The following is a 27,842-nucleotide window of genomic DNA, read 5'->3' on the forward strand; positions in this document are numbered from 1 at the left end:
CTGTCCACCTGTTTATCTGGCTTCCAAAACATATGGATCCTGCCTCAGTCAACAAAAGAGCATACCAATACTTCTGACCTTCATCAGAGAATAATACTCTGCCTCTGAGATCATGTCAAAAGCCTGGCTCTGAGAACAGACATTTATGGAATATATTGTAAGGGGCATTCTATCCATCTACTCCTTTACGTGGCATTTTACGTTGTGTCCTCAGATCAAGTTGGAGCCCCAGAAGGTTACATGCCTGACCCATCTGAGCTCAGCCCCGCAAAAGTGCCTCAATGCTACGTCCTTGGCTTTCAGCCAGGGTAGTTTCAAGAGAGTAATGTGAAAATCTCTTCTATGTGTATTATAAAACCGTTACTGAGGACATTGTCCCTTATGTTAATCCTACATGAGAATTTCGTATGGAATTCAGTGCCAGCAATAGACCATTATGTAGCTGTTAAAAATTATAATTTTGGAAGGCTAAATATGAAAACTGGTTTATGATACGTTCATTGAAAAAAGCAGAACACAAAATGGTATACAGACTCTAATTGCAGCCATGTAAAATTCTATGTGTCTGTGGATAAGGACTAAAAGCTGATAGGTAATGATGAAAGTAATGGGATAATAAGTGTTTCGTTTTTTCAAAAAATTTTGTTTACTATAATCCTGTCTTTTCAATTGGGGGGAAAAGAATTTAGTGACAGGAAAATCTCTGTCTCTCTTGAGGAATTGCTTTGCTTCTTTCTTTCTGATAATAAAATTGTGTAATTGACTGCTTCCCCCTTTCTCCACCCACTGACTACCCAAAAAGGTGAATTTAGTTTTCAGTCATCACACATGAGCTTCCTCTTCCTTTAGAGAAAGCAGGTCAGGAGTTCAAGACCAGACTGGCCAACGTGGTGAAATCCTGTCTCTACTAAAAAAAAAATAATAATAATGCAAAAATTAGCTGGGCATGGTAGCTCGTGCCTGTAATCCCAGCTACTTGGGAGGCTGAGGCAGGAGAATTGCTTAAACCGGGACCAGGGAGGCAGACGTTGCAGTGAGCTGAGATCGCCACTGCACTCCAGCCTGGGCTACAGAGCGAGACTCCATCTCAAAAAAAATAATAATAAATGAAAAATAAAAAGTATACACACTCATCATAAATCAGGAAAATATAAGAAAGGAAAAGAGATCGCCACTGTTAACACTTTTTGGCATTTCTTCATCTTTTCTCAATGTATCTTACTAAACAAAATTATGAACATATAGTATACAAAGTATCACATCCTGCTCTTTTCATTTTAAGCATCTGGATCAGGCACCATACTATACAAAGTATCATATCTGCAGATAGTATATAAAATATCACATCTGCTCTTTTCAGGTAACTTAAAATATAAGCATGTTGACCCAGCCCAGGTGGCTCCTGCCTGTAATCCCAGCACCTTGGGAGGCCGAGGCAGACGGATCGTTTGAGGTTGGGAGTTTGAAACCAGCCTGGCCAACATGGCGAAACCCATCTCTACCAAAAATACAAAAATTAGCCAGATGTGGTAATGCAAGCCTGTAATCACAGCTATTTGGGAGGCTGAGGCATGAGAATCACTTGAACCTGTGAGGCAGAGGTTACAGTGAGCCAAGATCGTGCCACTGAACTCCAGCCTGGCGACAGTGAGACCTGTCTCAATATATATACACATATATATGCATATTTTTGTGTATTGAAAATCCTCTGGCAAATATCTCTGGTTAAAAAAAAAAAAAAAAACTCTTGGCCGGGCGCGGTGGCTCACGCCTATAATCCGAGCACTTTGGGAGGCGAAGGCGGGTGGATCATGAGGTCAAGAGATCGAGACCATCCTGGTCAACAAGGTGAAACCCCATCTCTACTAAAAATACAAAAATTAGCTGGGCGTGGTGGTGCGCGCCTGTAATCCCAGCTACTCGGGAGGCTGAGGCAGGAGAATTGCTTGAACCCAGGAGGCAGAGGTTGCGGTGAGCCGAGATCCTGCCATTGCACTCCAATCTGGGTAACAACAGTGAAACTCCGTCTCAAAAAAAAAAAAAAAAAAAAACCTCTTTGCTAAATAACTCTGGTAAATATCAATGCGAGTAGGGCTGTTTTATTTTTTTCAGGCTGAGAGAGATTCTGTCTCAAAACAAAACAAAACAAAAACAAAAACAAAACCTGAGGGATGAAGCATTGTGGATGTTATTTATGTAGGGGGCCAGGAACAAATTTACGTGAGTGGGAAGTGTAAGCTTAGGGCGGCCTAAGACATAAAGAGCAACCTGGGGTCTTGAACCCAAATTGGAGCACAGGAAACAGGATTTTAGAGTTCAAAGAGACTTTAGAGACCTTCTCATACATTATTCTTATTTTACAGATGAGTAAACCAAAGCCAGAAGAGTGAAATTGACTTGTATAGGCTCTGGAGTCAGACTGCCAGGATTTGTACCTCTGCTCTACCACTTAGGAATTCTGGACCCAAGCATGTCTCCTTACCCTAAATCTCATTTTCCCCTATGAAATGAAAACAGTAATAGCATTGAGTTTATACATTTGTTGTGAGACTAAATCAGATAATCCATGTAAAGCACTTAGCATAGTACCTAACACATTATAAAAACCCAATAAATGTTACTTATTAATATTAGTATAATTAGTATCATTATTCAACTAGTTAGTGACAGAAATATGACAAGGACTTGGATCTCCTGACTCAATCTAGTGTTATTTTCACTGCACCAGACTTACTTCTATGGTCCAAAAAAGTGGTGGGTTGGGTGCGGTGGCTCATGCCTATAATCCCAGCACTTTAGGAGGCCAAGGCGGGCAGATTACCAGAGGTCAGGGGTTCGAGACCAGCCTGGCTAACATGGTGAAACCCCGTCTCTACTAAAAATACAAAAATTAGCTGGGCAAGGCGGTGGATGCCTGTAATCCCAGCTACTCAGAAGGCTCTGGCAGGAGAATTGCTTGAACCTGAAAGGTGGAGGTTGCAGTGAGCCGAGATCTCGCCATTCATTGCACTCCAGCCTGAGATACAGAGGGAGACTCTGTCTCAAAAAACATTAAAAAAAAAAATCTATTTGGGGCTAAAATCTGACTACTTCACTCTAGGGTTCACTTTACAAGCAAGTACTGACCCTGATGTCTGGAAAACAGTACACCCTTAAGAAATGTTCACTGGCCAGGTACGGTGGCTTACACCTGTAATCCCAGAATTTTGGGAGGCTGATACTGACAGATCGCTTAAGCTCAGAAGTTTGAGACTAGCCTGGGCAAAATGGTGAAACCATTTTGGTCTCTATAAAATATACAAAAATTAGCCAAGCATGTTGGCATGCATCTGCAGTCCCAGCTGCTGAGGAGGCTGAGGCAGGAGAATCACTTGAACCTGGGAGGCAGAGATTACAGTGAGCCAAGATTGCACCACTGCACTCCAGCCTGGAGGACATAGTGAGACTCTCTCAAAAAAAAAATAGTCATTAACTGAAAAGATTTTTATTCATTTATTTATTTATTTGAGACAGGGTCTCACTCTGTCTCCCAGACTGGAGTGCAGTGGCACCATCAAGGCTCACTGTAGCATCGACCTCCCAGGCTCAAGCAATCCTCCCATTTCAGCCTCCTGAGTAGCTGGGACTACAGGCATGTGCCACCATGCCCAGCTAAGTTTTTATTTTTTGTAGTGATGGGGTCTCACTATGTTGCCTATGCTGTGAAAAGATTTTTTTTTAAACAATAAGAGACAGGGTTGGGAGGTGGCTTCTAAAACAAGGACTAGGCTGGGCACAGTGGTTCACACCTGTAATCCCAGCAATTTGGGAGGCCAAGGCAGGTGGATTGCCTGAGCTCAGTAGTTCAAAACCAGCCTGGACAAAATGGAAAAACCCTGTCTCTATCAAAAAATGCAAAAAAATTAGCCAGGCATTGTGGTGTACACCTGTGGTCCCAGCTACCTGAGAGGCTGAGATGGGAGGATCACTTGAGCCTGAGAGACAGAGGTTGCAATGAGCAGAGATCACACCACTGCACTCCAGCATGGCAATAGAGTGAGACCTTGCCTCAAAAAAAGAAAAAGAAATACAAGGACTAGATCATTCACAGAAACACATAAGAAAAGACTTAGGGAAGAGGACAAGCAAATATACGGACAATCTACATACATCTGTGAAGATCAGGGATGGATAGAGGAGGTCCCTTCTGAGAGTCCTTGAATTTTTTCACTGTTATTTTTGTTAACCCCTGCATCTTTCCATGTGTTTATTAGCAAAAATCCTATAAAAACTCTACGTGGGAATTGTGAGTTTTTTCAGAGCTGGGTAGAGTAAGAAAGAAGTGGGATATGTCAACCTCAATTCAAATTAATAGAGCTGGTTTGGCAAAAGGCTCGTGGTGGGGGAGTTTCATCAAGTAGAAGAGTGGGTGGTGGCAGTGGAAGACACAAGAGAGCCAAACTCCTATGACCTTGAAGAGGAAAAAAAAAAACCAAATGGTGAATTATGGGCCATTTGAGGAAAATAAACTCTGGGGTTTCAACTGGGAGGAAAGCCTGTGTCCTCTAAATCTTGCCATATCTGTTTGTAGCTTACAGCTACAGTGGTTTCTGGGGGCCTCCTATTAATCTTGTTTTCTTCCCAATGTCTTTTTATTTTCCAAGATCATCTTTCTAATTCTGTCTCTTGACTAATGTTATTTTGTAACATTTTCACAGCTGAACAACCCTGACCTCTCCATCTGCATGCTTTAAGTCATGGTGGTGTTTTTACCATCCCACCAATCCTTTAGCTTGTACTCCTAAATTATCTGGTCCTATGACATGTGGTCATTTTTATCTGTCCAGGATTTCAAGGTATACTCTCAACAGTAAAGACTCCACAAACGTGTTGATTGATGGTAGAGTTTATAATCTAGTTGGGGAGACAATATACCCTCATGAAATGAAAAGCCATGTAAGCAGAAGCACAAAGTTAAAGAATACAAACTGAGTTCATAGAGGTTCAGGAGACGCAAATTAGAGAAATGACCTGCCAGGTTGGGCCAGTCAGGAAAAGTTTCCAGGGGCAGGTAAGTTCTGAGCTTTGAACTGAAAGTTTATTCATTTATTTATTTATTTGAGACAGGGTCTCACTCTGTCTCCCAGGCTAGAGTGCAGTGGCACCATCATGGCTCACTGTAGCATCGACCTCCCAGGCTCAAGCAATCCTCCCATGTCAGCCTCCTGAGTATCTGGAACTACAGGCATGTGCCACCATGCCCAGCTAATTTTTTAATTTTTGTAGTGATGGGGTCTCACTAGTTGCCTAGGCTGTAAAAAGATTTTTTAAAACATGAGTTGGTGGACATGAATTATAATTATTTGTTTACTTATCTTTCTCTCCCAATAAACTGTGAGCTCCTATTTTTTTTATTTTTATTTTTTGAGACAAAGTCTCACTCTGTCACCCAGGCTGGAGTGCAATGGCATGATCTTGACTCACTGCAACCTCCACCTCCCAGGTTCAAGTGATTCTCCTGCCTCAGCCTCCCAAGTAGCTGGGATTACAGGCATGCACCACCATGTCCAGCTAATATTTGTATTTTTAGTAGAATACAAATTTAAACAAATGCACAAAGACAATGCAAGATATAACTCAAGCCAGGACAGATGCCTGCCCCACCCTGCCATTTCCCTGTCTCAGTAACTCTGCATAATTTGCCATCATACTTGTCTCAGTCAGAAGAGAGCTCCTTGTGACCTAGTACCCACCAGGCTCTCTCCTCCACCAAATTCACCACTCATGCAGCATTTATCAGGCACCCTTAGCTGAGGTGAAGGAAAAAGGGGCATGTGCAGGAAATGTTTGTAGGCATTGTGAGCAACTATGTCTCATCTCTCTCTCTGGACCTCAGATAGGAATATATGGCCTTCTATACACCTAGGTGACAGAGGGCAAATGCATGTTGGAGCAGAAGAAGGCAGGAATATAGAGAACCAATGTGGCTATTTCGCCATGATCAGGCTATATCACTTTGAAGGCCCAGTGTGCTGCCACTGCTGAAATATCCTGGGTTGCATGGATACCCTTCTGCACAGGAAGAAGGCCTCATCATCACAGAGCATAATAGCAACATTGCAAATGGCAGACAAGCCAAATTACAGTCCTTGCCCCTCAGAGGTTGCTGTCTAACAATTGGAACATGGATAGGCAAAAAATGCATAGGACACGTTTATTTAAAAGTTGTTAAATGTCCAAGTCTATTTGCAATATTTCATTTAATAAGTAATATTTCCCGAGTGCGGTGGCTCACACCTGTGATTCCAACTCTTTGAGAGGCCAAGGCAGGTGGACCACTGGAGGTCAGCAGTTCAAGACCAGCCTGACCAACATGGTGAAACCCCATCTCTACTAAAAATGCAAATATTAGTTGGGCATGGTGGCAGGTGCTGTAATCCCAGTGACTCGGGAGGCTGAGGCAGGAGAACCCGGGAGGTGGAGGTTGCAGTGAGCAGAGATTGTGCCATTGCACTCCAGCAAGACTCTGTCTCAAAAAAAAAAAAGGAGCTCACAGTTTATTGGGAGAGACAGGAAAGTAAACGAACAATTACAATACAATATAGTTTGTGCTATGTAACATAAGACTGCACAAAGTGGTTAGGAATGCAGAAAAAAAGGAGAACTAATCGCACCTAAGGGAGACAGGAAAGACTGAATAGGAGTTTTCCTAAACAAGAGACGTGGAGCGGGATGACGAGAGGGATGATATCCCAGGATGCAGAAAGAAATGTATAAAAGGGCATGGTATTTCCAGGAAATAGTGTGAAACTCTGGTTGTAACTTAGTGTGCAGGAAAAGCATGAAGGGGCCTGAATCTGAGGAGCCTGGCATGCCTTGCTTGGGAATTTGAACTTTATCACACAGGCAATGGGGGAAATCAGAGGAACATTTAACCAGGGAAATTATATGATTAAAAAAACAAAAATTATAGCCAGATGTGGTGGCTCATGCCTGTAATCCCAGCACTTTTGGAGGCCAAGGCAGGTAGTTCACTTGAGGTCAGGAGTTCCAGATCAGCCTGAGCAACATGACAAAACCCTGTCTCTACAGAAAATACAAAAATTAGCCGGGTATGGAGGCACGTGCCTGTAGTCCCAGCTACTCTGAAGGCTGAGGTAGAAGGATTGCTTGAGTGCAGCAGGTCAAGGCTGCAGTGAGCCAAGATCACGCCACTGCATTCCAGCCTGAGTGACAGAGCAAGACCTTGTCTCAAAAAAGAAAGACCCTGCCTCCTTTAGGTACGATTAGTTCAAAGAAAGAAGGAAACAAAGAAAGAGAAGAAAGAAAGAAGAAAGGGAAGGAAGGAAGGAAGGAAGAAAAGAGAAAGAAAAAAATTATATGATCACATATAAGTAATATAATCCCAGTTCTGCCTCCTTGGGCAAGTCAGTCTCTGAGCATTGTTAGTGTCTTCATCTATAAAATGGGGATAATAGTGGTACCTACCTCATGGGGTTGAATTGAGGAGTAAATGATTGAGGAGTAAATGAACTAATGTTCGTAAAGCAATGTGCACAGAGACTGGCACATAGTAAGGGCTCCATAAATTTTAGCCATAATTTCCAGACATGTTTCTTTTTTCTTGTTTATTTGTTTATTTATTTATTTATTTTTTAGAGATGGGGCTTCACCATGTTGGCCAGGCTGGTCTTGAACTCTTGACCTCTGGTGATCCGCCCAACTCAGCCTCCCAAAGTGCTAGGATTACAGGTTTGAGCCACCTCACCCAGCCATACATGTTTCTTAGAACAGTAACCTTGTTGGCAGCTCTGAACATGAACTGTAGTGAAGAAAACACCGATGGAAGGAGATCCAATTGAGATGATACTGCAACTTTTTTTTTTTTTTTTTGAGACAGGGTGTTATTCTGTCACCCAGGCTGGAGCTCAGTGGCACTATCTTGGCTCACTGCAACCTCCACCTCTTGGGTTCAAGTGACTCTCCTACCTCAGCCTCCCAAGTATCTGGGACTACAGCTGGATGTCCCACATCAGGTTAATTTTTCTATTTTTAGCAGAGATGGGTTTCATCATGTGAGCCAGGCTGGTCTTGAACTCCTGAACTCAAGTGATGTGCCTGCCTCGACCTCCCAAAGTGGTGGGATTATAGGAGTGAGCCACTGCACCCTGTTGATCCTACAATTTAAATACAGTTATAAATAAGGTCTTGAACCGGGATTTGGATGTAGAAAGTTATGGAGATGAAGAGGTAATGGGTACTTCTAGCTTGGGAGACTGGGTAGACCAAGACTATCAAAAGCCAAATTCAGAGATATGGGTAGCCAGAGGATAGGGGTGTGGGTGCAGGAACAGATAATGACTTCAGTTTGGGACCTGTTGAATAAGAAGTGAAGCCGCTGGAGATGTGAAGAGAATATTAGTGTTGAAGGGAAGGCCAGAAAAGCCAGTGGAGGAAACTGATTAGTGAGACCTCACTGTCAGTGGGAACTGCATATGTCGGATGAAGGCGGGTGGAGGGAGGAGGAAGGGGGTGAGGGGGAACGCCACCATGGGCTAACCATTTGTTTATGTTACACAGCCCCCTACCCAACTCTCCAATGTGCATACATCCTATTTTATAGTCTGTTCCTTGCTTCTTGCTTCTCGGTCTCCTGCTTCTTGAAGAAAAGATTTTTTCCCCTTTTGCCCTCTCCTAAATGAAGGAGAGAAAGGGCTAGCATCTCTCAATGTGGTCACCTAGGCGACCCCGACTCACAAGGGAGGCGATGGAAAGGGGGGAAAGGGCGAAAAACGATTCTTAAGAAAATAAAGAGTCTGTGACGACTTCTAATAATTAAAGTTCCACCTCCTTATATCCTGCCACGCCGCTCTCCTGCCGTCGTATCGGGCTCCTGGCCGCGAAGCAGGACGGGAATTGTAGTCCTCAAGAGTGACCAGGGTGGCACGACTGAAGAACTCGGTTTCCCGACTGGCTTCCGAGGCGCGTGCGCAGATGGCTGCCCCGGAGAGTGGTAAACAGAGACGTCAGGCGGGGGCTGCTGCTTGGAGCAAAACAAAAGGGAAACCCGGGGGGCGGGGGGTGGGGGGGGTTGATAGGGGAATCGGTGCGGGAATAAGGGAGGTCGCAGCAGCGGGGACCAGGACCCTATTAAGAGTGGCGAGAAGGGAAGAGGCGGGGGAAGAGGGAGTCAGGGGAGGGGCAAGTGACGCGGGGGAGCGGGGCGTGGGGGAGGGCAGCGATCCGGGAGGAGGCAATTTGGGAGGAGTGTCCGGGGGGCAGCAACTTAAAAGGGGGAGGGAACTGCGGCTAAGGAGACGTTCGGTGATGGGAGCGCAATGTATGAGGGGATACCGTGCCTCAGGTTTAAAAGAGCAGGAAGCTGAGTGAGAGGTGGCAGAAAAAGTGTCTTTGCTCGGCGGAGGTTACAGGTGGCATCTCAGAAAGAGCTCTGAGGCTGTAGGCTGTAGTCGGAAAGGGGATTGGAGAACTGTGTGAAGGGACAGCTTAGGGGCTAGCGTCCTGGGACTAGGGGGAAGTTCGAGACTTTCTGAGGACTGGCAGGAATGTGCCTCCTGGCCCTCGGTGCTTCCCCCCTGAGGGGAGGCATCGTGAGGGACTCTGGCAGGCTTCACTGAACTCTGAGCCGGGGAGGTCCAACTCCACGTATGGATCCAGGGAATGAGAATTCAGCCACAGAGGCTGCCGCGATCATAGACCTCGATCCCGACTTCGAACCCCAGAGCCGTCCCCGCTCCTGCACCTGGCCCCTTCCCCGACCAGAGCTCTCTACCCAGCCTTCCGAGCCGCCCGAGGTGGAGCCAGGTCTGGGGGAAAAGGTACACACGGAGGGGCACTCAGAGCCGATCCTGTTGCCCTCCCGGCTCCCAGAGCCGGTGGGGGGCCCCCAGCCCGGAATCCTGGGGGCTGTAACAGGTCCTCGGAAGGGAGGCTCCCGCCGGAATGCCTGGGGAAATCAATCATATGCAGAACTCATCAGCCAGGCCATTGAAAGCGCCCCAGAGAAGCGACTGACACTCGCCCAGATCTACGAGTGGATGGTCCGTACTGTGCCCTACTTCAAAGACAAGGGTGACAGCAACAGCTCAGCAGGATGGAAGGTAATTATGACCCTCTTACCTCCTTCCCAACACCATCTACCCCCTGGACCCCCAGCCTCCCTTACTTAAACTCTGGGGCCCCTTTTACCGCCTCTCACCCCCACCCCTTTGGGAAGCCCAGAGATCCACCTTGAATCTCCAGTTAGACAAACATTTACTTAGTACATAGTATAGTCCACACTCGGTGCTTGATGCTGGAGGATCACAGATGAATAAGACACTGTCCCTGCCCTGGAGAAAATCGAATTCTCTGCTCACTGCTGAACACTCGCAGCACTTTGGCTTGGGCTGCCCCAAACACTTATTCCCACAGAGAAGTCTTTATCCTATGTACAGCAGGAAATGTGTGGATTCCCCGCACCAACCTAGCCTTGCCTCCTCCCCTACTTCCCACCCCAACACCTTTTCTCCCATTCCTGTGGGATTACTTGGATTCCCTGCTTGCCTCCCAATACCTCAGTGTAGCGGTACTGTTCTACCACTGCTCTACTTAGGAGGAGGGAGTGCAGTGGCAAAGGTAAAAACAATAATATTCATGGGGAAATGTAGCTGATCTTATTCACTAAGAAGAAAAAGGGCTGTGAGCTGCTACCTGTGTCAGTTTACCTTGTGCTGCCAAGAAACTCTCCCTTGTAAGGGGCTATCCAAGTTTTGGGGGAAAATGTTCCTTTACTGTTAGGGAATATAGTCATGAAGAAGGAGGTAGGGCTCTGACTTTAGAGCACAAGATTGGGAGTTCCCTTGGCCTTCCGTGAAGAAACTGTGAGGAAAGATCTCAAAAGATACTGTGAAAAACTTGTCCTGAGAAATATGGGGCTCTAATCACAAAACTGGGGAGCCTCAAGCCCTACTGCTGGCTTGTACCTCCGTAGGTGGTGAGGTCAGCATACAACCAAGTACAGAGGGTTGGATGAGCAGAGGAACGTCCCCTAGTTCTTAGGAGATTGAGCGATCAGTCTGCACTATCCCTAGGGGCTGGGCAGAACAGAAGATGGGACAGCTGACTGAGACCCTTAGCACTATTTCTGGGTAGACTGCCATGCCACAGTCTCAGCTCATAAAGAGCTCCCCTCCTTGGACCCAGCCTACACAGCTGTTTTTCTTTTCCCTTAGGTTCATTTTCCAGGGTAGAGAAAATAACAAGTTGTTACTTAGGCTTTAGACTTTGCAAAGTAGTTTTTAAATTTTTATTTTATTAATCTTCACAACAATTCTGAGATTCCACATTTCACATATTAGCAAACTAGGTAATGAGAGGTTAGGAAACTCACCCAATAACAGCAGGGTGAGGACTTGAACTCAGGCCTAACTATAAATCATATTGTCTAAGAAGAGCATGCTTGCTCTCATTGGAATGATGACAAAATCAAATCAGGCTGAGCCTGGGATTTCGAGGCCCCCCCACCCCTCTCTGACGGGAAGTCTCCTGCCTGAACTGGCCTCCCTGATGATATGCCAAGGTTATTCCCACCCCACCAGGGGGCGACACTCACTTAGAACAAGAAAGTTTAGGTTAGGTGGCTTGGGAAACAATTAGCAGTCACCCCCCCCCCACACCCCTACCCCACACCGCCCTCCAACATGTAAGAGTTGCAGGCTTTTAGGAAACTAACCTCTCCAATTAAGAGGCTGTGTACCACTGGCTAGTTCCAAGGCCTAAAGACAGACAAATGGGCCTTGTAGCTATTAAGTAGTAGGGAAAGGAATGGGCCTTCTCAAGTAGATCCAGAATTAGAGGATGAAAAGAGGAGAAATCATAGTGCCAGGTCATGGTCATTGTGGTCCTTAGTTACTACAAGGTGAGGCTGGTTGGGCGAGTGCCACTCCTTCAAGGAGCTAGGAACATCAGCACTGTTGAAATGCCATTACATCAGGGTCCAGGAACACAAGGAGTTCTTTGGCTAAAGAGCCCTGGAACAACAATCATCATTCCCCAGGCAAAGGGTCTCCTTATCTTAAAAGCACCAGAGAAACGAGTAGTTTCTGACTGACCCATGGCCTAAGCCTCCTAGTTGCTCCAAGCACTTCTGGGCTCCTTCAGAGTTTCTAAACTAAAGAACTCCATGTGGGAGGTCAAATGCCCCCAAGGTTGAAGAGTTTATGCACAAATTCCTAAGAAATGGGAGAAAGGCACTGGGAAGGAGGTAGGGAAAAGGAGGCAGGTTTTAGGAAGGGGGGGTGGCCAGGGGAGGGCCAAACCCCTAGTGTAGCTAGCCTGCCCCTCGGCAATCAGTAAATATAAGCTGCACTGGGTGCTGAAGAAGCTACCAATCTCAGCTCCCCGGGCCACTGGAAAGCAACGTTTTCCTAATAGACTGTCACCAGTTAGGGAGGAAGGGAAACAGCTTCCAATACCCAAGGCACTGAAGAGCTGGCAGAGCCTCAAAGGGAGCCTCACCACGGTCAACCCAGGGGCCACCCACCAATCAGGTACAAATATTGATTATGTACTGTGAGCTTGAGTAGGTATTGAGTATGTGCTGTGAGCTTGATGCTCAGGGAGGGCTCTGTTGGGGGATGTGGGACTGGCGGACATTATACTTGGCACTTAATGCAAAATGAGAAGAATTACATGAAACCATAAACCGCACAATATAAATTGGGTAAAATTGTGTGGTGCAGGTTTAAAAACTACTATACTAGAAATTTGGCTGTGAAAGTTAGGCAGCCACTTTACGAAAGAGGTCGAACTGAAGCTTGGTCTTGACGGAACTAGTAGAACTTAGGGAAGGGAGATCCTCCTCCTCCGAAAAGAGGCGAAGGGAAGAAGGCACCTCACGTTTTTGAGGTGCAGCAAGAAGCCTGAACCTGAACCGAATGTAGTTGAGGGTGTGTGTTGTGGATTAGAAGAAATAAGGCTGGGATTGGGGTGGGGGGGGGGAATCTCTAAATTCTGCAGAGAGCTGGGTGGCCCAAATGCTCTGTGGGGAATGGAGCACCTGCTGTGCTGAGATTCCAGCCCTTCAGCCTATTCTGAGAACCGGCTCTGGGCAGTGCGGGTCCATCCTGGGCTGGTGCTGTACCACTATCCCATAAACTCCACCGAAACCCGCACTCAAGGACAGAGGTGGAATGCTATTTCCCATTTGAACCTAGTTCTTGCCGGGTGAGGAGTACATCTCCCTGATACCCACCAGCCCCAGGTATCACTGCAAAACACACCGAGCCCTGGGAGGAGCACAGTACCAGGAACTTTTCCAGGGTGGGCACCCCTGTGCCCTCTGAAGTGGGTTATTACACATTATCTCCTACTGCCTGTACAGAGAAGTCTGGAGCAGAGGCTGTGCAGCTTGTCTTGAAGCGGGAAATGTGTGTGGTCTCCCCTCACACCCCACCCCCATCTCTACTTCTACCAGTAGAGATTCAACTTTCTTTGAGTCTCCAGGAATGCCCCTGCTGTGTCCCACCATCTTTTTACCTTTTATCTTTTTCTCTTTTTTTTGGAAATTATTTAAAGTTTTTCTTAAACTTTAATGACCTGGGAAATGAATCCCTGAAATGAACCCCACTGCTGTGGTGACACCAAATCCTAATCCCTAGATCAACGGGGACCAGCATCCTCTTAGACTAGACTGCTGGCCGCTGACCTCCCCTATACACACCTCATGCCCCTTTCCTGCCATCTCTGTCCCCTCCAGAACTCAATCCGCCACAACCTGTCCCTGCACAGCAAGTTCATCAAGGTTCACAACGAGGCCACTGGCAAAAGCTCTTGGTGGATGCTGAACCCCGAGGGAGGCAAGAGCGGCAAAGCCCCCCGCCGCCGGGCCGCTTCCATGGATAGCAGCAGCAAGCTGCTCCGGGGCCGCAGTAAAGCCTCCAAGAAGAAAGCACCCGTGCTACCAGCTCCACCTGAAGGTGCCACTCCAGCGAGCCCTGCTGGCCACTTTGCCAAGTGGTCAGGCAGCCCTTGCTCTCGAAACCGTGAGGAAGCCGATATGTGGTCCGCCTTCCGTCCACGAAGCAGTTCAAATGCCAGCACTGTCAGCACCCGGCTGTCCCCCTTGAGGCCAGAGTCTGAGGTGCTGGCTGAGGAAATACCAGCTTCAGTCAGCAGCTATGCAGGGAGTATCCCTCCCACCCTCAATGAAGGTCTAGAGCTGTTAGATGGGCTCAATCTCACCTCTTCCCATTCCCTGCTCTCTCGGAGTGGTCTCTCTGGCTTCTCTTTGCAGCATCCTGGGGTTACTGGGCCCTTACATGCCTACAGCAGCTCCCTCTTCAGCCCAGCAGAGGGGTCCCTGTCAGCAGGAGAAAGGTGCTTCTCCAGCCCCCAGGCTCTAGAGGCCCTGCTCACCTCTGATACACCACCACCCCCTGCTGATGTCCTCATGACCCAGGTAGATCCCATTCTGTCCCAGGCTCCAACGCTTCTGTTGCTGGGGGGGCTTCCTTCCTCCAGTAAGATGGCCACCGGCGTTGGCCTGTGTCCCAAGCCCCTAGAGGCTCCAGGCCCCAGCAGTCTGGTTCCCAACCCTTCTATGATAGCACCGCCTCCAGTCATGGCAAGTGCCCCTATCCCCAAGGCTCTGGGGACTCCTGCGCTCACACCCCCTACTGAAGCTGCAAGCCCAGACAGAATGCCTCAGGATCTAGATCTTGACATGTATATGGAGAACCTGGAGTGCGACATGGATAACATCATCAGTGACCTTATGGATGGGGGCGAGGGACTGGACTTCAACTTTGAGCCAGGTGCAGTACCCCCTAATCACCACAGCTCCTTATAGCCTATGTCCACTTGTAGGTGCCCAGCTAGTCCCCTCATCTAGGTGAAGGGGAGATTTAGGACAAGTGGTAGCCAGAGCTCCGAGGGAACTGGAGGGAGGATGTCATATTAGAGTAGCATAGTTTCGGGATGGGACCTCCAGGCCCCTCAGCTGTGCCTATCCCTGCAAGGTAGCACAGAAAAGGTGTGTGTGGAAGCAGGGGAGGTGCCACCATCTTCTTTGGTGGGAATCTGGATGGAAGAAAGTTGGCAGGCCCCAGATAAGCCTCTTACCTTGTTCTCTGTTTCTTTTTCCCACAGATCCCTGAGTCATGGCTGGAAGCTTTGTCCCCTGCTTCAGAGGTGGAGCCAGGCATGTCCATATCCATTCTATACCCTTGAGCCCTCCCCAGGAATTTGGGACCCTGCTTTAGAGCTAGGGTGGAGTCTGGTCACACACAGGTGCTGAGGAAATTATAAAGATAAAACTGCCCCATGTGGGGATGATGTGGGGAGGGAGATAAGAGGGGAATGGGGAGAGGGTTTTTCTCACTGTGCCAATTAGGGGGTAAGGCCCCCTCTCAGGAGCTATCCTCAGCTTTCCCCATCCCTACCCGCTAGGCTTTCTAATGAGATGATCAATGCTATTGGAAATGTGAAGTCACCAGTGGCCTTACCCCTGCCTTTGGGAGCAGGATTTTTTGTAGAGAGTCTTATCTGAGCTGAGCCAGGCTAGCTGGATCCTGGGTTTCTATGCAGTGGCCCCTTAGGCCAGTGGTGTGGGGTGGATGGGGGGGTTTAGGGGATCTGGAAGGGCCACTGGAGTGGCTCGCCAGGCCAAATCACCCTTAGAAGGCTGCAGATAACAGAAAGGCTTTTTATAAACTTTTAAAGAAATATGAAACAAATATAGAGATTTTTTTTTAACCGTGGCAGGGTGCTAGTGATGGGCAGAATGCTTTTTTTCTTTCTGAAGGCTTTGTGATAGTGACATGATACACTACAGATAGTAAATACTAGGAGAGCAGAGGGAAGTGGGGGAGAGGTGGGGAGTAATCATGAACACGGGGAAGAGCTCCCAGTTGGACTAGGTGTAGCGAAAGGTCTATGCAGAAATAGGTTGGAGTTTCCCTAAGAAAAAAGCTAAGCCAGCTCCCCTCATTCCTTCAACTTGTGCCTGGGAGTGTGTGGTGTTGGGGTGCAGCTACACTCTTGTATGATCCAGCATGGGTTAGTGCTACAGTGGGAGAGTACATTGAAGGCATGGAATTAGCTTGGGGCCAGGGAAGGGAATGGGAGGGGACAGAAGAGAAGAAGGGAAGGATTTAGGATGGTAAAGTTAGGTACAGAGACCTCCCTGTTCTGGGCCCCTGACAGCTGTCCCTGCCCTTCTTCCCCTTCCCTGTCTGCAGGGGTTATGTGGAAGTGTGTGGCGGCAGGCAGTGGGAGGGGAGACACAGGGAAGGGGGAGCGGGGGAGCTTGGCTGAGGGTCTGGGAAATGAGCAGGGATAGGGGCAATGTAGATCAGGTTTACTAGCACCTGCCAGTGAGGCCATCTGGGGCTCCTTCTCCACCCCAGCCCCCAAAGCAGCCCTTCCCCCAGTACCCTTTGCATCATCCCCTCCTCCACCCCTGCTGTGGGTTCCCATCATTTCCTGTGTCAGTGCCTGGCCTACCCAGATTGTATCATGTGCTAGATTGGAGTGGGGAAGTGTGTCAAATCAATAAATGAATAAATTCAATAAATGCCTATAACCAGCTCTGGTTTCTGCTGTCTTGCTGCTCCCCTTGGATAAGGGAGAAGGAGGGGGAAAGGCAAAGGGCTGGAGGAAGAAACTGCCCAGAGGCAGTGACGTGGAGGGTGGGGGAATTTCAGCCCAGGGAAGTGGTGGAGTGTGGGGGGGAGGGACACCTAACCCCTGCAGGAGTAGGCGAACTGTGAGATAGGCCTCCCTAGGGGAGGTAGTCTGGTTTGAGAAGACCCCACCCCCTACTCCTTCCCTCAAAGGCTCATTGTACTAGACTTCATAGCCTTCCTCACCCCCACCCATGTGCTTGCCCCAGCCCTCTTCTGCCATTCCCATCCACCCTCAGAGCCTCCTCAGTGCCTGGGGCTTACGTACTCAAGCCTTAGTGCAGATATTGGGAGACGTCTTTCTAGAAAAAGAAATCTCACACTAAATTCCAGTAATTTTACACCTTGTATTACTTGTTTTGCTTGGTGGGTTTAGGGAGTGGGCGACTTTTATCCTCTCTGAAAACTACTTTCTTCTTAGAGGTCAGAGGCTTAGACTTGAGAGCAGACTTCTTTTTGTCTTGTCCTGATAGCTTGGACTAGAAAAAGAAAGTAAGTAAACAAAGAGGCCCCTGCAGGGAAGGTTTCTACAACCCAGGGCCAAAGGAAGGAAAAAAGAAATTGGAGGCAGGAAATTCATCTCAGAGGGCTGGGATGGAGGAACATTCGGTTGGCTGGTGGGGAGAGCGAGCGGGGTGCTGGGGCAGACCACATTTGGTGAGTCTTACCGGGGTAATTGCAGAGGGTTCAATTCTAACGACCTTCTTGGCTTCTAACATTTTAAGCCTCTCAAGTCGGCTCCTCTCCAGGGCGTCACATTGTGTGCACAGTGTAACTAAAAACAAGGAAAAGGCACCTGCACCTCTGAGAACTAGAGACCTTACCCTTTCTGATGCTCCCATCCATTGTTCATATCATCAGCTGGAGCCCCACCTGGCCTAAGATGGAAATAATGGGATGGTGATAGGGAGATATACAGAGAAGATGGCCAAGAAATGGAGAAAGCAGAGCTGGACACGGTGGCTCTCGCCTATAATCCCAGCACTTTGGGAGGCCAAGGCAGGTGAATCACCTGAGGTCAGGAGTTCAAGATCAGCCTGACCAGCATGGAGAAACCCCATCTCTACTAAAAATACAAAATTATCTGGGCGTGGTGGCAGGCGCCTGTAGTCCCAGCTACTCCAGAGGCTGAGGCAGGAGAATCACTTGAACCCGGGAGGTGGAGGTTGCAGTGCACTCCAGCCTGGGCAACAAGAGCAAAACTCTGTCTCATTAAAAAAAAAAAAAAAGAAGAAGAAGAAATGGGAGAAGCAGGAAGTAACGCATGCACATTACACCTGGTGTGAGCTAAACATCCCTCCTAAAGTGGACCTGGACCCTGCCCCCCTTTTCCTAGGCTCCTATCATCTGACCTACCATATCACACTAGTCCCACCCTATATTCTCCATCACACAGCTATATACTGTACCCTTCATATTCTTCCCTCCCCCATCTTGCTTCTTACCAAGCAGCAGGGGCTCCGGATTCTTGAGGAGAGGCACAAAAGCTTTGTAAGCAGGCTCGATCCTGGTTCCTATGAATATAGCAGTGTGTGAATATAGCCATGTACTATCTCCAGCCCTTGTCATCCAGTCTCCACCCTTCTGAAGCCCAAGATTCCAGGACCCAACACTAAAGACTACTTGCTGGGCGTGGTGGCTTACGCCAGTAATCCCAGCATTTTGGGAGGCCAAGGTAGGCAGATTACTTGAGGTCAGGAGTTTGAGATCAGCCTGGCCAACATGGTAAAACCCCATCTCTACCAAAAATACCAAAAAAAAGAAAAATTATCCAGGCATGTAATACCAGCTCCTCAGGACGGTGAGGCAGGAGGATCGCTTGAATCCAGGAGGCAGAGGTTGCAGTGAGCCAAGATCAAACCACTGCACTTCAGCCTGGGCAACAGAGCGAGACTCCATCATAAATAAACTAAATAAATAAATAGACTACTTTGCCAGGCACAGTGGTTCACGCCTGTAATCCCAGCACTTGGGGAGGCCGAGGTGGGTGGATCCCCTGTGGTCAGGAGTTCAACACCAGCCTGGCCAACATGGTGAAACCCCGTCTCAACTAAAAATACAAAAAATTAGTAGAGCGTGGTGGCAGGCGCCTATAGTCCCAGCTACTCAGGAGGCTGAGGCAGGAAAATCGCTGGAACCTGGGAGGCAGAGGTTGCAGTGAGCCGAGATTGCACCATTGCACTCCAGCCTGGGCAACAAGAGCAAAACTCCTTCTCAAAAAAATAAATAAATAAATAAAGACAAAACAAAAAAAAACTACCTTGAGCTGGTGGATCTTATTTCTTCCCCTGAGGTGTGGATCTAGGAGAGCGTATGTGTGAGCCTAATCTATTGTTACAGAGGCAGTGCCCTTCCTTAGGCTGACTAGAGATGGTCAGTTTGGATCTGGTTGAGGGTGTTCTGTTTTTGTTTTAATTTGGTTTTGATTGTTTTTGGTTTTGGAGGCAGGGTCTCATTATGTTGCCCAGGCTGGTCTCAAACTCCTGCCCTCTATCGATCCTCACGCCTCGGCCTCTCAAAGTGCTGAGATTATAGGCATGAGTCACTGTGCCCAGCCTTGGATGCTCTGTTTTAAAGATAAGGTTTATAATCTATCTTGAAGGCCTTGTTTTATTTCTGGGGAGCACTCCCAAGACTCTACCTGGTGGCCCACGCACCACCTTACAAACATAGTAGGTACTTCGAGCTGTAAGGTATTTGCTGGCATAGTCTGTATGGTTGGGCTTCATCTGAAAAAACATCTTCATCATCCCTGCTTCATCACACAAATCGATGGTGCCTGGAGGGAGACCACAGGGTAATTGGGGCAGCTAAGGAAAGAGAGTGGGAGTAAAAGGGACCAGTGATCTTATACAGAATGGGTTGGAGGAAGCTGTAAGTATATGAGGAACTCCCTTCTTGCCAGGAGGAGGGCTTGGGGATTAGAGATAACCAAGCTACTTCTGACCTTTGGCCATTAGTCCCCTCCCCAATCTCCTCACTTGTTTTAGGCAACTGTAGTTTTTTGCGGATGTAATACAGCATCACGGTGACAGAGCAGTTGGTATTGACCAGAAACTGCTGATCATCTGAGAAGAGATGGAATGGGACACACGTGGGCCCATTTCTGTGATCTCCACTGCCCTCAGATCCCTCCACCCCCATCCACAGACTCTAGTTCTGTGCTTCCCCTCACCTCCATGTTTGATGTAGATGAACATGCCCTCAAGATCGCCTCACTGATGAGTCATGCAGAAGGATGGTGTTCTAGAGGCCTTGCGTGGGGCAAATAGGTCTATAGGATTGGTGGACTGGAGAGGCAGATGGGTTTCATAGGCTGAGGATGTCCAGGCTGGGCAGCTAGGAGAGAGCTGTTGGTAGTTGTGGATAACCAGCATCCCCAGGGGTGGGGCCTGAGGCTGCAGTTGAGGGATTATGAGGTCAAAAGTGGCAGGTGTGGTCAAAAAGTGGAGTAAGGATAAGGAGAGAAAAACTTGGGTAGGGTATGTAAAATATTAGTTGGAAAGTGGGCGCAATATGGTAAGTGTTGTAAGTCTAACTCTTTTTTTTTTTTTTTTTTTTTTCAGACAGACTCTCCCTCTGTCGCCCAGGCTGGAGTGCAGTGGCTCAGTCTTGGCTCACTGCAACCTCTGCCTCCTGGGTTCAAGCAATTCTCCTGCCTCAGCCTCCCGTGTAGCTGGGATTATAAGCACACGCTACCACTCCCAGCTAATTTTTGTATTTTTAGTAGAAACAGGGTTTCACCATGTTGGCCAGGCTGGTCTCGATCTCCTGACCTCATTATCCACCTGCCTCAGCCTCCCAAAGTGCTGGGATTATAGGCATGAGCCACCTCACCCAGCACATTGTAAGTCTAACTCTAAACTAAACCCTGGAATGAGTGCAGGACACCTGGAAAAAAGTCAGTTTCCAGAACAGTACTCTTTTTCTAGCGAACTGGTAACACTCCTGCTTCCACAGCATGAATATACTACTCCTATTTCTTCCCCTCCCACCGTCATTGCATCCCATGTTTCCCCTGCTCCCCACCCCCATGACAGACATTTTTGATGATTATCAACAGAAACTTTATTTTTCATTGGTTCAAGAACAATCGGAGGGTAGATGGAAAGAGGAAGGGAGGGAAAGAGGGAGGGAGGAAGAATCCTGCAAAAAGGAAGGGTCAGATTGGGGGAGATGAAAAACATGTACAGGGCAAAAGGACAATTCTCAAGTGGGGGTTACCAAATGCGGGGGCGCTTACATGGGAGCACAAAATTCCAAATCAGCCACAGGGAGGTGAGATGAACATGGGACACAGATGGCTTAAATGAACGGAAGTTAGTACCACTTAGGGCTATGGGACCCTGGGGTTCTTCTGTCAGAGGATTGGGGTTCAGGTTTCAGGCTTTGGGGTGTAACTTGGTGGGGCCCAGTAGGGGCTATGCTGGTTGCATGGGGAGGCCCCAGCTCCCTCCCCGAGCACCCCTCCTTTTGGGGGAATCTCACTGACGAGGCAGAGTCGTTCACTGTAGTCTGGCTGCAGACTCTCAGCCAGTCCCTTAGACACACCACTCCAGGCCTAAAGACAGATATGTCCAGGTCAGGGGTCAATTAGGGGCAGGAAATAAAACACCAAGCTCTGTGCCAAAGGAGTGCTTGTGATGTCTGCAACCACTGTGATTGATTACAGAAGGGATACACAGACTCCTGGGCCCCTAGTACCACTGTTTCCATCTGCCTCGCTCAATCTATAATCTGCACTTCAGTATGTGTCTCTCTCTGTATCGTGTGTATAGAGAGACAGTGTGTGTCTCTCCCCCATTTGGTCGGCCACATCCTGACAGTTAGTGCAGGGCCTCCTTCCCTCTTCTCTCTGCCCCCACCCCCACACTTTGTCTGTCTTGCTGGCAGGCAGTTGGCAGTTGATAGACTGCAGCATGCTTATGACAGCGTTCTTACCGAAAAGTTCCCGTGGTATTCAGTAACAAGATCTTCTAGGTTCTTCAGGGTGGGAATTCGGGGCATTGTCCTGACACGGGAGAAAGAGGGAGCAGGAGCACATAGGTTAGAGCTCTTTTATCACCCTTCTCCAGTTGTCCCATATGAAATAAAGTGATCCTGTGTTCTCTATGCCTGTGGCTTCCTTCCATCACCAAATCCTCTTGGCTAATCTCTCATTCCTTACTGTCCTGTCCTTTACTCCTAGAGAGCCTGCAAAACCCTCCTCTGCTATTCTCAGCCACCGCCTCCCTCATTTTTCTGGGCTTCTCCAAATCTCACCGTTCCAGCCAGAAATACACACAGAGAAGGCTGATAATCAATCCCATGGAGCCAACAGAGATAACCACAGCTTCCAACGCAAACAGGAAAGGATTCTCTATAGAAACAAGAAAAGCAAAGTGGACCTTATATTTGTCATGCCCCTACTACATGCCAGCCTTTGTGGAGCCCCAACTTGGTGGCAGGCACTGCGCTAAAGACATACTCTCTGTTTAATCCTCAAAGCAGCTCCTGTGAGACAGGAACACTTATTATCTCCATCTTATATCTCAGGAAGCTGAATCAAAGAGTTTAGTGATGTGCCTAAGGCCAAAGAGGTGGTATGTAGTGGAGTCTAGATCCAGCCGGTTCCAAAGCCGTCTTCAACCTTGCAGGCTCTCTAGGAATGCTTCAGGGAAATCCTATACATTCTATAGGCCCCTTGAATACCCCTCAGCCTCCTTCTCAAACCACCCCCCTACTCTAACAACACACTAACCCAACTCTACACAGAAAAACCTTGATTTCTAGAGGTTGGGGTTGGGCAGTGTGGGGACATGAGGCACCAAGTTTGGGGGCTTTAGTGATAGGGAAGTGGAGCAAAAGACAGTGGTGTTAGAAAGGCTGGGGTATAGGGGAGGGACAGTGGGGGGTGGGGAGTTGGGGAGAGATAGCATGGGGAGAAATGCCAGATATAGGTGAAGGGGAGGAAGGCAGCAAATCACACTGCCACGTGTGTACATATGCAACAATCTTGCATGTTCTTCACGTGTACCCCAAAACCTAAAATGCAATTAAAAAAAAGAAAGGCTGGGGTGTTGGGCTTATGGATTGGGATCATGTGGGCCCATTTTACCCTTTGAAGTGTTGCTACCCCAGTGGATCAGGTGGCTCCATTCACTCCAATGCTGAGTACTTCCACAGAGTGGGTTAAAGCGGCTCCGAACACGAAACGTGTAGTGTTTCTGCCCATCCACACTAGGCAGGGAGAAGCTATGACTGTGGCCTACTGATTGTTCCTTGAGGAAAAAGAGGATAAAGGAAAGTGGGTGTCTATAAAAGAAGAGAGAATTAAAACATACGCCTGAACACCCACCAGTGTCATCTCTGCTACTTCCCAGTTTCTCTCTTCTCTCTTGACTACTCAAGCCACATTGTTCCCTTCACTGACTTGAATCTAAAGTCTCCACTCCAGATCCCCTTAATGGCTTCCTTTTGTTTACTTGTCTATCTGGTATCAGGAAGAGTATGGGTAGTGAATCCCTAATGAAAACTCACTGGTATCAGGTACAGTGGCTCACGCCTGTAATCCCAGCACTTTGGGAGGCTGAGACGGGCAGATCACCTGAGGTCAGGAGTTTGAGACTAGCCTGGCCAACATGGCAAAACAGAGTCTGTACTAAAAATACAAAAATTAGCCAGGTGTGGTGGTGCATGCTCATAGCCCCAGCTACTCGGGAGGCTGAAGGAGGAGAATCACTTGAACCCGGTAGGCAGAGGTTGCAGTAAGCCAAGATCGCACCACTATACTCCAGACTGGGCAACAGAGTGAGGCTCCATCTCAAAAGAAAAAAAAAAAAAGAAAACTCACTGGTGATGATAGGGAAAGGAGTTGGAGGAGGGAGGGCAAGGGGTAAGCAGAGGAGCTGTGAGGCAGAGAACAGGAGCTTGATATTAGGTCCTCCTATCTGGCTGGTTGAATCCTTCAGCCCTACTTGCTTGGCCTTAGCTGCTACATTCACATCCTAGTCACTCACAGTCCAGGTGTGGTCCCAGTCAGTCCGGTACTGCACCAAGTGCTCCAAACAGTGGTTCAAGAATCTGTTGTTCCAGTTCAGTTCTAGCTGGGATTCACTCAATTTGCGAAGTGTTAGGTTCTCTGGAGCCCAGGGGATCACTGGAAATATGTGTGCATATATGATCATTCCCCTGGCCTAGACAAGCCAGGATCCTGAAGGTAGTGCCCCTAATACCTCCTCCCTTCCCATCCCAATCCCCTATCTCCACTTTTCTGCCCATGTACCCTTATTTTTTTCTTTTTATTTACTTTTAGATGGAGTCTCGCTCTGTAGCACAGGCTGGAGTGCAGTGCCGCCATCTCGGCTCACTGCAACCTCTGCCTCCCGGGTCCCGGTTCAAGCAATTCTCCTACCTCAGCCTCCCAAGTATCTGGGATTACAGGCATGAGCCACCATGTCCAGCTAATTTTTGTATTTTTTAGTAGAGACAGGGTTTCACCATGTTGGCCAGTCTGGTCTTGAACCCTGTCCTCGCGATCTGCCTGCCTCAGCCTTCCAAAGTGCTGGGATTACAGGCATGAGCCACCGCACCCGGCCCCCTGTATCCTTATGATAAAAGAACACTACTCCGTAGACTCCAATGCCCCACAGTATCCCTGGTCTGTTGACCCTTTCCAAATTACCCAGATTCTGCAGTTTTAGCATCTGTGTGGCCTGTCTCCTGGGTTCCCGTGGGTCCTGGAGCTGAACAACAAATGTTTGGTAGAGGTGGATCTCCTTTTTTTGCAACTGACAGCCAGAAGTGATTTCTTCAGCAAATAGATAGTGGCTGCACTTCTGGACTTTATCATTATCTGAGTTCTTGTACCTAGAGAAGAAGGGTTGGAAGGAAGAGGGCCAATCTGGGTACTGCAGATATCCAGAGCCTAGCCTCATCTCCCCTCAACCAACTTATGACTTACCCGAGGAGAAAACAGTGGGGCACCTGGGAGACTTGCTACCCTCTTTCTTGGTCTCTGATCCAACCCACCTCTTGTTCCTCCCCTCCCACCTTTTCCCTTCTCATACCAATAGTGCAGAGTAAGGTTGGTAGGCTGGGGCTCAGAGCTGCTGTTCCAAGTGCAATTCATGTACTCGACATTGAACACAAAACACTGAACCTCTGGGAGGGGCAGAGTGGAAACACTGAAGGAGTCAGTGGGCATAGAGGTCAGGAAGAAATCTAGATTGGGGAGAAAATGAAGGCAGGGACGGAAAGAGAAGAAATGATGGTCAGAAGGAGGCTGAGCATGGTGGCTCATGTCTGTAATCCTGGTGCTTTGAAAGGCCGAGGCAGGAGGATCACTAGAGGCCAGGAGTTTGAGACCAGCCTGGGCAACATAGTGAGACCCTGCCTCAAAAAAAAAAAAAAAAGAAAGAAAGAAAGAAAAAAAAATGAAAAAGAAGTAGCGTGAGGCAGGGAATCCTCCCCCTTTCCCTTCCCACTCTACTTTTTAATTCTGCCCACATGACTGTAATGGCCAGTGGCAGGTTCCAAATTTTCCAGATTTCTGTACAGCCCCCTCCCACAGCCACCCTTCTCACCAACCCTCTCCAGTCCCAGATTTCCCACCAGCTGTGGTGTCTTCATTCCCATTGGGTGTCAGAATTGTGTTCAGCCCCACTCCTAGCAGGGGCAGCTGCAGGAATAAGAGAGATCTGAATGGTAATAATGCCTTCAACATGGTGCTCGCTCTTCATTCCCTGGGTGTCGTCTGTCTGTGTCAGGAACCTTGGTTCCTCACCCACTACCCCTCCCCACCCACACATTTCCTCTGTCATAGCTTCCGGTGGAAAGAACCTCATAAACCAGGGCTTTAAAGAGGGTGTGGCAAATGTGTGCTGTGTAACACAGGCTAAGTTATCTGGGAGATTAGGTGCTGCTGTAAGGTATTAAATAGAAACTAAGGCTGGGTATACAATAGTGTCACAGAGTCAAAAATCCTCAGCCTACCTGGATCCTGGGAAGGATCTGTTCACTACCACTAGCACCGTTCTCAACCACCTTCTCCTCTAAATCATTATCTTCCATAAAGGAGGTTCTGAATCCCTACCCCCAACACCACCATCCTATGCTATGCTTCTTCCTTGACTCAGTCAGCCTTAAATCTCTGTCAAAGCTGTACTGTCTTGGGAGAATGGAAAATACTGTCTTGGCTCCTGTGGGCTCATATACAACTGTCTTTCCTCTGATCTAATCCAAACCAGAATACCCATCCTTAGCTGTTGCCTGAGCTGGGTCCCTGTTGAAACTGGTAAGGAGGTGTGACTTATAATAGAAAAAGATTCTAGAAATGGAGGAACAACAATACTAGCTTCAAGCTTCCCATCTTCCCCCCAACTCTGCTTCTCTTCATGCCTTCCGTACCTTGGTCAATGGTATCATCACCCTCTCAGTCACCCAGACTTGAAACCTCAGAATTAGCTTCAATTTCTCCCTCTCTCTTGCCCAGAGAATATAATCCACTCTGCTTCTGTGGTGTTTCTCCTAACAGTTTCCTCCTTTCCATTACCATAGCCACTCTGCTAAATCAGTCTTTCATTAGCTCTAGTCATGACTACTAGACTCCACCAACCGGCCTCCCTTTCTAAAGGCCCTCTGCTTTCTAATCCATTCTTCATCCTGTTGCCAGATTTACCTTCCCCCAAAACTCAGAGCTGATTGGAGAAACTACTTACAGAAACTATTTATTCAGGAAACACTTATTAAGTTTTTAATACGTGCCAGGCACTATGCTTATGTTCTGGAAATAGACCAACAAGACATCCTCATATTTCTAGATGCTCATAGAAAAGTGGGGAAGACATAAACAAGTAATACAATTAGTGTACAAGTCCTATAGCATAAATGTAGAGATACTACAAAGTATGTGAGCACAGAAGAGGAAGTAACTAAATTTACCAAGGTGGAGAGAGGAGTAACTTAGTGAAGTCTGTGCTGAAGAGGTGCTATTTACAGTGGCATCTTAAAGAACAAGCGTAATTTTACCAGACAGAAAATGGGGTAGGATATCAAGCAAAGAAAAAGAGCACTAGCCTGGGAGTCTCAGGAAAACTGGACTATAAGGCCCAGGATGTATTATTAGTTTGCCAGGGCTGTCATAAGTTATCTCCAAACTGAGTGGCTTAAATCAACAGAAACTTATACTCTTGGCTGGACCTGGTGGCTCACGCCTATAATCCCAGCACTTTGGGAGGCCAAGGAGGGCAGATTGCTTGAGCCCAGGAGTTCAAGACCAGCCTGGCCAACCTGGTGAAACCTCATCCTTACTAAAAATACAAAAATTAGCCAGGCAGTAGTGGTGCATGCCTGTAATCCCAGCTACTCGGGAGGCCGAGACATGAGAATCGCTTAAATCTGGGAGGCAGAGGTTGCAGTGAGCCAAAATTGTGCCACTGCACTCTAGCCTGGGCAACAGAGTGAGACTCCATCTCAAAAAAAAAAAGAAAAAAAAAAAGAAATTTATTCTCTCACAGTTCTGGAGCCCAGAAGTCTGAAATCAGTGTGGCCAGTGTTGGTTCCTTCTGGAGGTGCTGAGGAAGAAGTTGTTCCATGCCTCTTTTCTAGCTTCTAGTGGCTGCTGATCTTCCTTGGTGCTTCTTGGCTGGTATACATATCATTCCAATCTCTGCCTCCATCTTTGCACTACCTCTTCTTCTCTGCATCTCCTTTATCCTCCTCTCCTCTTACAAGGACACCTATCATTGAACTTATGGCCCACTCTAATCCAGGATGTTCTCTCCTAGAGAGCCTTACCTTAATTACAGCTGCTAAACGCCTTTTGTCAAAGAAGGTGACATCCACAGGTTCCAAGTGAACATATCTTTTTGGAGGCCACATTCAACCCACTACAGGGGACATTCTCCAACTTAAAAGTCTTCAAAAGCTACTCACGGCCTTCAGAATAAAGTCCAAGCTCCAATGATCAATTCCAGCCACATTGGATATGTCACACACATTTACTTACTCTGGAATTAGCCTCTTCCTAACTTTCTATGGGGTAAAATCCTTCAGAGGGCAAAACCCCCTCTCTACTAAAAACACAAAAATTAGCCACATTTGGTGGCACTCACCTGTAGTCCCAGCTACTCAGGTGGCTGAGGCACAAGAATCACTAGAACCCAGGAGTTAGAGGTTGCAGTGAATTGAGACTGCACA

General features: G+C 47.8%; 3 protein-coding genes across 12 annotated transcripts; 1 reads left to right on the forward strand and 2 right to left on the reverse strand.

Annotated features, from left to right (window-relative positions):
* The first annotated feature begins 8,969 nt into the window (after window positions 1–8,969).
* Window positions 8,970–16,567, forward strand: FOXO4 (forkhead box O4). The gene is made up of 3 exons (XM_002762971.6): window positions 8,970–10,100; window positions 13,739–14,795; window positions 15,130–16,567. The coding sequence occupies exons 1-3, from the start codon at window positions 9,648–9,650 to the stop codon at window positions 15,135–15,137; spliced, it is 1,518 nt and encodes a 505-aa protein (XP_002763017.1). The 5' UTR covers window positions 8,970–9,647; the 3' UTR covers window positions 15,138–16,567.
* A 430-nt stretch (window positions 16,568–16,997) lies between these two features.
* Window positions 16,998–20,032, reverse strand: CXHXorf65 (chromosome X CXorf65 homolog). 2 transcript variants are annotated; one of them, XM_008989459.5, is made up of 6 exons: window positions 19,840–20,032; window positions 19,646–19,732; window positions 19,306–19,443; window positions 18,110–18,178; window positions 17,333–17,439; window positions 16,998–17,143 (listed from the first exon to the last, which is right to left on the reverse strand). In XM_008989459.5, the coding sequence occupies exons 1-6, from the start codon at window positions 19,862–19,864 to the stop codon at window positions 17,015–17,017; spliced, it is 555 nt and encodes a 184-aa protein (XP_008987707.1). In that variant the 5' UTR covers window positions 19,865–20,032; the 3' UTR covers window positions 16,998–17,014. The 2 variants fall into 2 exon arrangements, with proteins under 2 accessions (XP_008987707.1, XP_017824210.1); XM_017968721.4 differs by lacking the exon at window positions 19,646–19,732.
* Window positions 20,033–20,707: 675 nt separating this feature from the next.
* IL2RG (interleukin 2 receptor subunit gamma) lies at window positions 20,708–27,368 on the reverse strand. Of its 9 annotated transcripts, none has more exons than XM_035287556.3 (9): window positions 27,159–27,368; window positions 25,257–25,323; window positions 24,713–24,866; window positions 24,328–24,512; window positions 23,663–23,802; window positions 22,762–22,924; window positions 21,927–22,023; window positions 21,606–21,675; window positions 20,708–21,225 (listed from the first exon to the last, which is right to left on the reverse strand). In XM_035287556.3, exons 3-9 carry the CDS (start codon window positions 24,847–24,849, stop codon window positions 21,040–21,042), a joined length of 978 nt encoding a protein of 325 aa, XP_035143447.1. In that variant the 5' UTR covers window positions 24,850–24,866; window positions 25,257–25,323; window positions 27,159–27,368; the 3' UTR covers window positions 20,708–21,039.
* Window positions 27,369–27,842: the final 474 nt, after the last annotated feature.

The sequence above is a fragment of the Callithrix jacchus genome, chromosome X (assembly GCF_049354715.1).
Source record: "Callithrix jacchus isolate 240 chromosome X, calJac240_pri, whole genome shotgun sequence".
Taxonomy (NCBI): domain Eukaryota; kingdom Metazoa; phylum Chordata; class Mammalia; order Primates; family Cebidae; genus Callithrix; species Callithrix jacchus.